Source organism: Bactrocera neohumeralis, chromosome 2, assembly GCF_024586455.1.
Source record: "Bactrocera neohumeralis isolate Rockhampton chromosome 2, APGP_CSIRO_Bneo_wtdbg2-racon-allhic-juicebox.fasta_v2, whole genome shotgun sequence".
Taxonomy (NCBI): domain Eukaryota; kingdom Metazoa; phylum Arthropoda; class Insecta; order Diptera; family Tephritidae; genus Bactrocera; species Bactrocera neohumeralis.
In genome coordinates, this window is record NC_065919.1 from 25,667,724 (window position 1) to 25,680,612 (window position 12,889).

General features: G+C 36.7%; 1 protein-coding gene across 2 annotated transcripts; it reads right to left on the bottom strand.

Annotated features, from left to right (window-relative positions):
• Positions 1 to 1,523: 1,523 nt before the first annotated feature.
• On the bottom strand, positions 1,524 to 10,379 carry LOC126751130 (mitochondrial pyruvate carrier 2-like). 2 transcript variants are annotated; one of them, XM_050461130.1, is made up of 5 exons: positions 10,285 to 10,379; positions 8,368 to 8,709; positions 8,258 to 8,298; positions 2,663 to 3,017; positions 1,524 to 2,589 (listed from the first exon to the last, which is right to left on the bottom strand). In XM_050461130.1, exons 2-4 carry the CDS (start codon positions 8,528 to 8,530, stop codon positions 2,760 to 2,762), a joined length of 462 nt encoding a protein of 153 aa, XP_050317087.1. In that variant the 5' UTR covers positions 8,531 to 8,709; positions 10,285 to 10,379; the 3' UTR covers positions 1,524 to 2,589; positions 2,663 to 2,759. The 2 variants fall into 2 exon arrangements, with proteins under 2 accessions (XP_050317087.1, XP_050317088.1); XM_050461131.1 differs by lacking the exon at positions 10,285 to 10,379 and adding an exon at positions 10,206 to 10,224.
• Positions 10,380 to 12,889: the final 2,510 nt, after the last annotated feature.

The window sequence follows — 12,889 nt, forward strand, 5'->3', positions numbered from 1 at the left end:
GGTGATCAGCATTGAAGAAACAATACAATATAAGAAAAATAAATGGAATACAGAGAGCAGCCTGTGCCGGAGAATATATTTAGTAGGGCAGGAGGATACTAACTCAATCTATACTGAGGGGTTCAAAATAGGCTGCGCAGTAAGGACGGGGGTACACTTTGATATTTCTCTATCCATTTACCAAACTCAGCTATCACACTCTAAGCGGAATTCCTGTGGAGTTTTACTGAATAACTATAAGGGGATACTGAAAGTTACCGTATACACAGGTATCCTGGCTACCTTTGCCATTGCTAGTCAACAAAAGAAGGAAAACTTTGAGCTCCCTGGCAGGTCAACCCCGTTTGACCATAACTTGGGTTCCAGGACACAGACATATTTTCGGCAATGAAAAAGCAGACGATTTGATCAAGTTAGAAGCTCTATTTCACAGCTGCTTTTGACAGCACGAAAAGGAGCAACTTTAATGCCGCTATGTCTGAATTTGGTATCCCCGCAAAACTAACACGGCTGTGGAAACTGACGTTGAGCAATACCAAAAGCTCCGTCAGAATCGGGAAGGACCTCTCTGTGCCGTTCGATACCAAACGAGGTTTCATACAAGAGGACTCCCTATCGTGCGACATCTTCAGCCTGCTGCTGGAGAAAATAATTCGAGCTTCAGAACTTAATCGAGCAGGTACAATGTTCTATAAGAGTTTACAGCTGCTGGCGTATGCCGATGATATTGATATCATGATCCTCAACACCCGCGCCGTTAGTTCTACCTTCTCCAGACTAGGTCTGGCAGTGAGCGAAGGCAAGAAGAAATATCTCCTGTCATCAAACAGTCGTAGCAATCGCGTCTAGGCTTCCACGTCACTGTTGACAGACATAACTTCGAAGTTGTAGATAATTTCGTCTATCTTGGAACCAGCATTAACAGCAACAACAATGTCAGTCTCGAAATTCAACGCAAAATTACTTTTGCCAACAGGTGCTACTTTGGACTGAGATATACGACGACATTGACATAGTTCAGCGAATTAAGAGACAGCGGCTGCGCGGGCTAGGTTATGTCGTACGTATAGCCGAAAACACTCCAGCTCTGAAAGTATTCGACGCAGTACCCGTCGGGAGAAGCGGAGGAAGACCTACACTCCGTTGGAAAGGCTAGGTGGAGAAGGATCTGGCTTCGCTTCTAATCTCCAATTGGCGTCACCTTGTAAAACAAAGAAACGACTGGCGCGCTGTTGTTATGTACATATGTACATATATCTGTATCGGAACGGTGTTTTTTATGTATACCTTCAGTGAGAGGCCTTTAAGATTGACAACAATGTACTAAGATGACCAGTCAAAGTCCCAGCAACCATTCACTCGATTTGGGATTACATTCATTCGGGGCAGTAAACTTCATTCTTTTGTTTTGCTCTGCACTATTCTCAATATACATACGTATTTATTGTATGTATGTGTAACTATGTAGAATTGTAAATGGGGTTAATAACCACAAATCGCAGAAATAATACACATTATTCACGTAAACTCGTTTCGTTCGTTTCTTTATTGAGACTTAAAGTACACATGCAAAAAGTTTTTTTTTTTAACTTTTACTCGTAATTCTACAAACAAAAGTTCTCATTGCCTAAAATACATATGTATGTACATATAATTAACACATTTTTCTACATATGGCTGTTTCCATGTCAGATGCTAATTGGGTACTTTGCTATGCTATGTAACTTGTGCAGCCTCTTACGACTTATGTATGTACATAAATATTAGTATGTAAATGTCATATGTATGTATCTTTTTCGTTTTTTCTTTTGCCCAAACCAGTTCTTTATTATTGATGGAAACACAAACTTTAAACTCTTTGGCATGTGTGTTAAGGTCTGCATTGACAAATTGATTAAACGAGAAAAAAATTACTATTTCAATATGCAATAGTTTGATGTTATTAACAAAAGATTAAAAGAAAGAAAAAACAATTTCACTTTCATTGGGAAGCTTTTGTACAAATTGTGTTTTATACCTTTTTATTTGCATATTTTGTGCTGTTTTGTGATGGTCTTTTTGATTAACTTTCTTAACTTAGTTATAGTTTAAATTCAAAATTAATTCAGCTTCAGTATAATCGAACATGATAATATTATTTAATTTACAATTCACTACTTAATTATATCACCAGTTTTTGTAGTACTATTATATAATAATAAATGACTGCTTCGGCATATTGAGCACTTTTACTGGCCAATGGTTTTGTTGTTTGGCTAAGTCATTTACATATGTAAGTATGTGTGTATATTTTTGTGAATGAGTGGAGTCAAGTGAATGTTGCGGCATTGACATTGACATTTTGCATTCAAGTGCAATTAGTAACTTGCTTATGCACGTGGGTATACAAATATACATACATACATACAAATGTATAATATATGTATGTAAGAGCTTTGCGCTTGCTCTATTTATTTTTATTTTATTACCGCCACCGCCTGATGTGTTTTTTGGCCGTAATTACCTTTTTATCACTCATATATGTATGTAAAGTGGATTGTATACATATTCATAAAAAGTATGTATTGACGGAAAATATTGAAAAGTGATCTGAAATTGACAAATAACGCAAATCGATATTAATCACTTTTCTAGATCTTAATGGCGTGTGTACATCACTTACCGCATAATTAATGTAGGTAGCATGCGTCTCATTAACATTATATACATGTGTATATACAAACATTTGAATATTATATACAAATCGAAATTAAAGCCATTTACAATTCGTTCTTCTTCGCAGGTTGTTCACCAGCCAGTTTGTTCTGTTCCATTTGGTAATTGTATGCGCGGCCCAGTTGAACGACTTGTGTCAAACCGACAAATAAATTGACGGCGAACAGACTGTAGTTTTTGGGAATGATAACCAAGGAGTAACGTGACCAAATGATACCGGTGGCGGCGAGTGCTGCACACTGGGGCACCGAAAGAGTTTCAGCCGGACGCGCCAAGTCGCTGAGACCAGCTATGACAAGAGACTGAAAAACGAAGAAATCAAATTTTAATTGTTGAAATTATTAATATTTAATAACAAAAAAATTGCATACTTATTAGATAAATGTGCTAACTTAAATTATTTATAACATTCTTACATCCTTAATATTTGAAGGAACAATGTTTTTGAGAAAAATATGATATTTTAAATTATATTATAATTATTTAAAATTATGAAAGATGAAAAAAGTTCATAATTAGTAATCAGTACATTTTTTTCAACATCGATATTATCACCCAACCTAAATTTAGGTGCCATAATCAGAGTAACATGCTCTATAAACAATTTTCTGTCTTTTACAACGCAATTGAAGCAAGAAAAAAGTTAACTTCGGCTGCACCGAAGCTAATATACCCTTCATAGGTGCATTTCTTTTAGTTACTATGTGTTCAGTTTGTATGGAAGCTATATGCTATAGTAATCCGATCTGAACATTTTTTTCGGAGATTATTTCATTACCTTAAGCAGTAATCCAAATTTCGTGAAGATACATTTTCAAATGTGAAATTTTTCTATACAAGCCCTTTATTCCGATCGTTCGGTTTGTATGGCAGCTATATGTTATAGTGGTCCGATATCGGCAGTTCCGACAAATGAGCAGAGTCTTGAAGATAAAATGATGTTTGCAAAATTTCAAAACGATATCTTAAAAACTGAGGGACTAGTTCGTATATATACAGACAGACGGACGGACAGACAGACGGACATAGCTAAATCGACTCAGCTCGACATACTGATCATTTATATATATACTTTATAGGATCTCCGACGCTTCCTTCTGGGTGTTACAAACTTCGTGGCAAACTTATTACACTCTGTTCAGGGTATAAATGTTGGTATTAAAAATAGGTTGTTTTTCTGAAGGGGTGCAACTGATCCCTTACCACGCCTGCAAATGAAGTTATTTGTTCAGAGCTACAAATACTACCAAATATTTATATATACAAAATACATTTATACAAACAAAACATTAAAAAAATTATAATAAAAAATAGGTGTGCTAAAGCTCACAACTGCTTGAAGACATTTCATCAGTTTGTTATAAATTGTTGCAGATTCGGAATCTATAACTATTATTCTAAATGTGTCATCAAAAGCTTTGCTGACACGAGCACTCTTTTGTTGGTCAAACCGCTTTTTATTGACTAAGGGACGACGAAAAAAGACGAAGGGTCCGTAGCGCTCTAGCTGTTGTTGTTATAGCGATTATCCAGACACTGCTTGAAAGAAAGCAATAAGTTTACTGGCATCGAAATCGTAGTAGGCCCAGGAAACGAGCTGTTATTACGGGTTCGGATCATAGGGGCTTAACTTGGCACAATACCCAGTACGAATTTGTGCTAGGGTCACTCGAGCTTTTATTTTGCTATGGGTACGCCATTTACTGGGATGGAGTCTATGAAGGTGTTAATGGTTTCACTATGAGTAGCGCTCTGTGCCTGTTGGAAATTGGTCGCGTCCGAAATTTGGTCGATATATTGTTCCAGTTAGTCGACGTCTTGACGGAATGCTATCCTGATGTTCCAGGGAGACGGCTCCTCTTCAAGCACGTGACTGCAGAGCTGGTTTCAGCGAATACACCCGAGCAGAAACTGCTTGGAGAGAAGTATGTTATGCTCCTTTACAGGCGGCTTGCGGGCCTCACTGTGCAGATGCTCGATGGAAGACATCAGAGAACATCCCATTATAGTCCGGAATGCGGTGTTTTGGCAGACCTGTATCTTTTCAACTGCGTCCTTTTGTATCTGCTACCCTTTCTGTTCTTGTCCTTAACAGTTCACTGTCATGCATCGCCGATATTTTTTCTACTTTTTGTATGTAAAATGCAAATATGCATAATACTATATAATATAAATGTTTTAGAAAAGAATAAAAATTAGATAATTAAAAATAGTATTTAGTATGCACCATGCATACATGAAGCGTACATGATTTTGAAAAAGAAAAAAATCCTCGTGTGAACACAGTCTAATTATTAATAAAAAAGCTTGTCCGTTAATAAGTAGTATGTTATTCATTTTTGAACAGGTTTTATGAACATTTTCTACTATTATTTTTGTTATACATATATTACATATACATAAAAATTGTCTTATCTACAGGCATTTACTAAACTTTTCCCGCGCTTGCATTACATATTTAGGGTTTTGACAAGTCTCATAAAGTTATAAGTTATAACGATTCGAAAACATAGCATTGAGAATTGTAAATGTGTAAACTCATTTTTGTATGAAATCCAACAACAATTTTTTTATACAAGTGTAAAAATTTATAATTTTACGATTTTGCGATGCTTTACGACGTGTTGTGAGTACCCCAATTATATAATAAATTTTGATGAGTTAGCATACTTCAAAACTGATAACAAAATGATATCCAGATTAATTGTAATCGTATGAGGTAGATCGGAGTTAGGTTTATAGGGGATGTTGTGTTCTTATATCGTTCAAGTTAACTTTTTAAATATATAAAAGGCATTTTTTAATGATTAGTCGGTCCTTGGCAAGCAAGTAACTAATGGTAGTGTAGTTAATTAAATGCTATAGCATTTCCTACAGACACATACTTGCATTATTACATTATTTCGATGTGCAAAACGTCAAACGAAGGATATGAGGTTTGGACCAAAGTCTAAACCAATTCGGAATTAAACTATGGTATATTCAATATTATACGTTCTACAGTATAAAGGGATGGTATTAACCCGACTTTTTCTATTCTTGACATTACTTTTGACTCTCTCAGTTTCATTGAGGTACCTCACATACCAGCAACAATATATAAGGAGTAAAGTCAACTAGATGCTTGAAAAACCTGATATAAGTATTGACCGATATATTCGGTATAAAGTAAGCCGGAAGTTTGAAAATCTTTCTATTGGGCTTAATGGGGCTAAGGAAATTATTAATATTTTTGATATACGAGTATATTATTTTGAGAAAAGGATTTTCTTCGAATTTCAATAATAAATCTCACAGATTGACCGATAAATTCGGTAAAAAGTTTGCAATAGAAACAGGGATCAACATATTCAGTACCTGGGGGCTTAAATAGTTTTGGTTCGATTTGAACAACTTTTAGTCAAAGTCACTATTTGTGCAAAGTTTTATCCGGATACATTGATGGCTTCTCGATTTGTATACTGGAATATATATGTACATATATTATATGGGTTTGTCTGATTTCACCCGTTTTATCAGGATAATAAATCTAATGGGCGGGGTTATAACCCCATCACACATTTTCACAGAGGACTTTTTGACTAATGGCGCTTTGTAGGGGTGGCAAGTCCAATTCCGCCCATCTGCAATACCAAGAAACATGTTTACCAAGTTTCATCAAGTTTCAACTCTGTCTGTCCGTATATAACTCCATATCTATTTCGATTAGTGATACAAGCAACCGTTGATTGATTAATATGAGGAATGCACTGCGACCTTTGGTCTATTGTGCCCTCTCCTAACTTACATAGACTCACCTAGCCCCAGCGCATCGATGAAGTTCAGTAGCCTTCTGGGCGCTAGTGAGGCTATGCTATCCCTATCCGGAAGCACTGCTCCGAGGGCCTTAGTCCTGCGTCTACAGACTGCTGCGCAGTCAATCAGCAGGTGCTCCGGGGCTTCAGGCTCCAGGTCGCAGAACCGGCAGTTAATGCAAGAGGATAGGCCCATGTTATACAGGTGCCTATTCAGCTTACAGTGGCCGGTATACCATGCGACCAGCAGCCTGAGTTTGTTCCTGGGAAGGTTTATTATAACCTTGAACCTGTTCAGCTTGTATCTTTCTATTAGCAGTTTGGCATGTCTCATACCACGCGTTTGCCCCAATGCTCCTCTCTGCCCACTCCTTCTTCCCTACGAAGTAGCTCCTTTATGGTGTGTGGACCTACCCCAATAAAGGGTTCCGGTCCCACCATCTTGGTGGAGGCTGCGGAGCGGGCTAGCTCATCCGCCAGTTCATTGCCGGCTATACCTCTGTGACCGGGCACCCAGATTAGGTGTACCTGGTTACGTTCTGCAAGGCTATTCAGCCTCTCCCTGCACTCCTGCACTAATAGCGATTTGATTTCGTAGGAAGTGATCGCTTTTAGCGCCGCTTGGCTATCACTGAGAATGGCTATTCTCTCATTGCGATAGTTGCGGTGGAGGTTTATTTCTATACACCGACTTATGGCATAAACTTCTGCCTGGAAAATGCTCGGGAACTCTCCCATGGGTATGGAGAGCTTAGCGCGTGGGCCAGCAATCCCCGCACCGATCCCCTCCGACATTTTTGATCCGTCGGTGTACCACCTTAGCGTACTATTCCTCAGCATCAGTTCGAGGTTGGACTCATTCCACTCATCCTTGCTGCCGAGGGTGACCTTAAACTTTCTCTTAAAGTTAACTATTTTGGTAGTGCTGTCCCTCGGGAGGAGGGCTGATGGTACATCGCCACTTATCTTTTCCATCCTCTGGGACGAGATTACTCTACCTTTGCCCCACCCCTCTGCCGTTAATTGCAGAATTGTGTGCTTCGCTACCTGACCGATAACCAAATGAAGCGGAGTAAGCTCCGTCAGAGCCTCCAGTGCTGCCGTTGGACAGGTGCGCATTGCGCCCGTCATGCAGACACAGGCTAGCCGTTGCAGCTTCGATAGCTTGGTCCTAACCGAAGTCTGTGAACAAAACTATTAAACTCCATAGCAACATGTTGGAAGAGTATAAAAATTGGCATACGTCTTAAGCGACATTTACAGTTGCTCCTTTAGTTTATTATACACGACGCGTGCAATTTCATTGCCAATCAGGCTGCCCTATATGCTAATTTAATTATCACTTCCTTATCTGTTGAGTGGATGAGAAATGCCTGGGCGAAAATCACCAGATCATTGGCGCACTGTAAATTCATACGTGGAATAAATTTATATACACAGAGTGTACATTTGTATTGCCAGTCGCGCTATATGTAGTTGTGGCGATTACTCTTATCTAACGCCACACTTTCAGTTGTTTCAGTCACTACCCACTCATAATAAGAATTTTACGGTAGACAATATTGTTCAATGTATTTGAGGATGAGCTGATAATGTGAATTAATACTTCATGTTGGTGCGAGTGTAAACTGTCTCCATACAGATTCGTATGTTATTATGCTTATTTCGTTTTTTCGCTGATTATGTAAGACTTTTATAAAATTGTTGTTTGCAAAACACTAATATCAATATTTGCCTAAAACGCTTACCCATTTGAAAAGTGGTGCCCAGAAGAAAACAGTTTTTGGTCCTGCAAGGAATAAAATATCAAATGTCTAATTCTTATTGAACTGCTTTGGTGTATAACAATAACACTTACCAGCTGGATGCTGCCACAATGGTCGCAACTTTTCGGGCACATGTTTGTCCACTGAGCCAATAAGAGCATTGTAAATTTTGTTGGGAAATCCTTTGCCAGCGGTAGTGGCTGATGGCGGAGGTGGTGGTGGTGGTGCTGCTGCTGGAGGTGCTGAGGAAGCCATTTTATTGTTGTTTTCTAAGCACTTATTTCAGACTTTTGTTTCGTTTGAGATTAGATATTTTGTACTAGTTTCTCGTATTTACAATTTTCTAACTTTATTCTAAAGGCAAGGTATACAAGGTACCTTACTTGAACAATTACTGGTGTTGACTTCCTCACCGTTTGCTAGATAGTGAAGAACTGAAATATATATACGGAGTATAGAAATATGAAAATTAAAAGCAAAACGCAAAAATAGAAAAGAAATGTACTGGTTTATATGTGTAGAAACATGTAAACATAGGTGAATACAAGAGAAATGTGTGACCGCTAGTGAGAGGCTCGTCACTCGGAATATGCGTGACAGTGACGCGCTTTCAGAGAGTGAAAAGCTAACACATTTGTTCAAAGGGATGAGAGCGCTCAGTTGCTCAGTACTAGTGGGTGGTTGATTAACTGTGTGCCAAAGTGTTTCACTGTCAAATTATAAACAAATTCATGTACATATGGATGTTAATGTGTAAGTAAATTTCTACAAGAATGAGCGAGCTGTGGAAATGAACGAGTCGAGGCCGTTCGTTGCTTCCTTCGTTATGTAAACACAACTGTTCAGAAATGCAAATTTCTTTGCTGCCCATTACAAAATTTGCATACTGTTTAGCATACTTAAAACAATATATACCCTACAAGTATGTTCATATGTAATAGTGATTAGTATTTTTTTTATGAGAATGTTTAGAAATTCAGCAAAGAAACCAACGGTATCCTCGTCTAGACTCGGTCTAGACAGCGTCTAGTTATTATATTAGAATGAATGTAATATTTGTCTGATATGATAACCTCCGGTAAATTTGAAAATCCACAGTTATTATATACTAGATTTGATTTATTTCTTTTTAATGTACACCATTATTTTTCTTATAGAAATTAACCAACCACAACACTTCTTATAATATTCATATGTCTTGCGAATTTAACTTTAATAACACAATTTAGTGTGTAAGGCTAAAGCACATTCCATAAATGGAAGAGTTTGTATATTTCTATTTTTTTACACCAGCGCAGGAAATATTTATCGAGAATTTTCGGCAAAAAATATATCCGTAGAATACAAATGTATATCATACACTGTGTAGGGTACGAATAATTTAATAAGGTATGTACATACATATACAGTATATGAGATAGTATGTATGTATATGTACATATATTTATATATCTATTTAATACACTGCTTCGAAACATTTCCGTTGATGCACAATTAAACTACCGGAAAGCACAACATGCATTTTGACGTCACATGCACAACATTGACCTTGATGGCCAACTAGTGTTGGTGTAATGTCTTAAGAAAGCGACAGAGTGCAGTCACTTGCTTGGCTGCATGACACAAAACGTAAAAAAATAGTGCACAATGCATCATTAGAAAAACACACACCCAATTGTTGGCTGCTGCCAATTTCCGCGAGTAAAAATAAAAAAGCAAACAAAGTGCAAACAGCTGCAACGCCACCAATTGAGTAAAATTTTACAGCAATAATAAATTGAAAAGCGCGCGCTACGGAAATAAAATTTGCTTGTCACTTATGAATTATAAATTGAGAGAGCATCGATCTATTAACAAATGTGAAATATATAAACTATAATTCACATGTTGTAATTTCTTTTAAAATAACCAAAAATTGAACAAACTTTACTTTTTCACTTTTAACAATAAAAAAATCCGCCTTAATCACCATACCACATGTACTTTGTAGACATCTAACATTTACTTACATTCCAGCACAACATCCAAATACTAACTGAATTAGCGAATATCAAAATTAACCTCTCTCATTGCCACCAAATAGAATTCTCAGCGAGTTATAGAGTTTACACTAACAAAGTTGCTAGCGTCAGCAAATTTCGCTAATAAAAATCAAACAGAAAAAACTTAGCAAATGAGTACGATTAATACAAAATTGTTTTTATAATTAGAAAAAAGTCCATAATCTACGCAAAAAAACTCATTCACTCTCCTAGCAGTCAGCGAAAACACATACACTATTCGCTATTGAATTGCAAATCAGCAATCACGGCACTGTAGAAAACAAGACTTCGCTTGTATATGTTAGTATATATGTATGCGCATATGTATGTAAATAGTCGTTTGAGCAGTCGTAGCTACCGACGTACTTACCTGTCAGATAACTAGTTTTGCTCGTTGAGCTTTTATGATTCGAGGATTATCTGATAAAGAATTCAAGTGGGGATTTTTACACCGAATCTTTTAGTGTTGTACTCTGTAAACTTTTAAATTAGCATACACTTGCGAATATTTCATTCTTTAATAAATAAATTAGCTTTTTTTTGGTTGAAGCAGAAATTCAAAGTGTTTCAACTTGTGATAATTTATTTCTCAATGTCTGGTCAGCGGCAATCTGTCAGTTAAGTTCTAGTTGAAAACAGGTTCTTTGCCGAAAGAAGGAGTCTAGGTTAAGTTAATCAGAACTTAACTGACAGATGGCTGCTAATCATACATGTTATTATCTATTCAGTAAAAGTAAAAAAGTAAAAGTTATGATCGGTAAACCGACTACCTTGAAACGTAATACACTTTGAATCTTAGGGTTACTGAATGCGTTGTGAAACCCCCTATTATAAATATTTAATATATGAACATATGTATGTGTGTATGTACATGCAAAAACTATGCTTTATCACCATAAAGGCGAGTATAACGCCAAGATTATTGCTACACGTGGCTGTGTTTACGAGACTCACGACAATGGAACCATTTATTTATATGTGCGCTACACTTTTGTTAAATAGTATCAGTAATAAAAAAGTTGGATTATGACTTTGTAATTTATCGAAAGAACAAGTAAAATAAATTTGTTTAACAAAAAAAAAAGCAAAATTTCGGGTTTAAATTGTTTATAAACAATATCTTTATCTTTGAGAAAAAATATTAGATTAATTATTAAAAAATACATGTTAGAAGCTCGTGTTAAAATTTGAGACTAATCGGTTTAGCCGTTTCCGAGTAATATTGGTCACCGACTTTAAAAACCTAATTTTGAGAAAAACGCGAGTGCACTCTCAAGCACTCTGAAACGCCTTTTCAAGTTTGCGTGTAACATCGAAAATATTCTCCGGAACGATATACAATTTTCTGTGTGTATTCTTAAATATATGTACATTAAAAAAAATAAAATAAAAAAATCGATTTTTAAACAGGTACAGTATAGCACAGTAAACAGGACTTTTTGAATCCATCTATATGTGGACTGGTGCGTTAGAATCTGCTAACTATATCGATTGTCCAGTGAGAATTTCATGACATTTCATTAATTGGAAGTGAAGTTATTGCATTTTAAGTGTCAGTATGTTTGTGTTATCGGTGCGAAAATGAGCTTTGAACAAAGAGCCAACATTAAATTTTGTTTTAAAATTGGTAAAACTTTTACCGAAACGTTTCAATTAATGAAACAAGTTTATGGCGATGATTGCCTATCCCGTATCAGAGTGCACGAGTGGTTTCAACGTTTTCAAAGTGGTCGTGAAGACATAAATGACGATCAACATGTGGGCCAATCAAAATCCGTGATCACCGGAAATTCCATCGAAACTGTGCGTGAATTCATCAAAAATCAGCCGAAATTATCATTGAAATTCATGGAAATGAAATTAAACATCTACAAAACATCGATTCATCGCATTTTGACCGAACATTTGGGATTACGAAAGTATGCACGGTTTGTTCAGCACAAATTGACTGAGAACCAAAAATTGCTCAGAATCCAACATTCGAAGGACGATTATTTGACCAAAAATCAAATTTTAACTATTAACCACTCCTCTTATTCACCTAATATTGCACCGTGCGACTTCTTCCTTTTCGGAAAAACGCATTTGACCATGAAAGGAAAGCGTTATGCAGACGTAGAGGCCATTCAAAAGGCTTGCACCGGCATACTGGCGGTCATACCAGTCAACGAACTTTTGAGCTAAAACACTCGTACGACATGCTTTTGGAAATGCGATTTTGCCGAAAAAACCATTTGCTCTGTTTTTTTAAGTCCTGTTTACTTTGGAAGGCACCTTGTAACAGGTGGCGCAAAAATTACCGTCCGATGTTTTTTGGAAAATTAAAAACTTTTTTAAAAAATTAAAAACTTTGATTCTGCTTGTGGATTATTTTTATTTGGTCTTTTAAACTTTTTTACATCAAGTCGAGAATATAATATCATGAAAATGGCCGCCGCCACAATCATGTCATTTGTCACATATTTTATGGAATTTTCCATCACTTTGGCCAGAACTTCTGACGACAGGTTAAAGTTTAAGAGCTGCAAGAGTCTGAGGTTTGTTGACATAAACCCGTGACTTCAAAAAGCCC

Excerpts from the sequence above, each read along its gene's own strand:
- LOC126751130 (XM_050461130.1), bottom strand. The coding sequence starts at position 8,530 with ATGGCTTCCTCAGCACCTCCAGCAGCAGCACCACCACCACCACCTCCG. Across the intron at positions 8,299-8,367 it reads ATTGTGGCAGCATCCAGCTG|GACCAAAAACTGTTTTCTTC; the intron begins GTAAGTGTTATT and ends TATTCCTTGCAG. Across the intron at positions 3,018-8,257 it reads GGGCACCACTTTTCAAATGG|TCTCTTGTCATAGCTGGTCT; the intron begins GTAAGCGTTTTA and ends TTCGTTTTTCAG.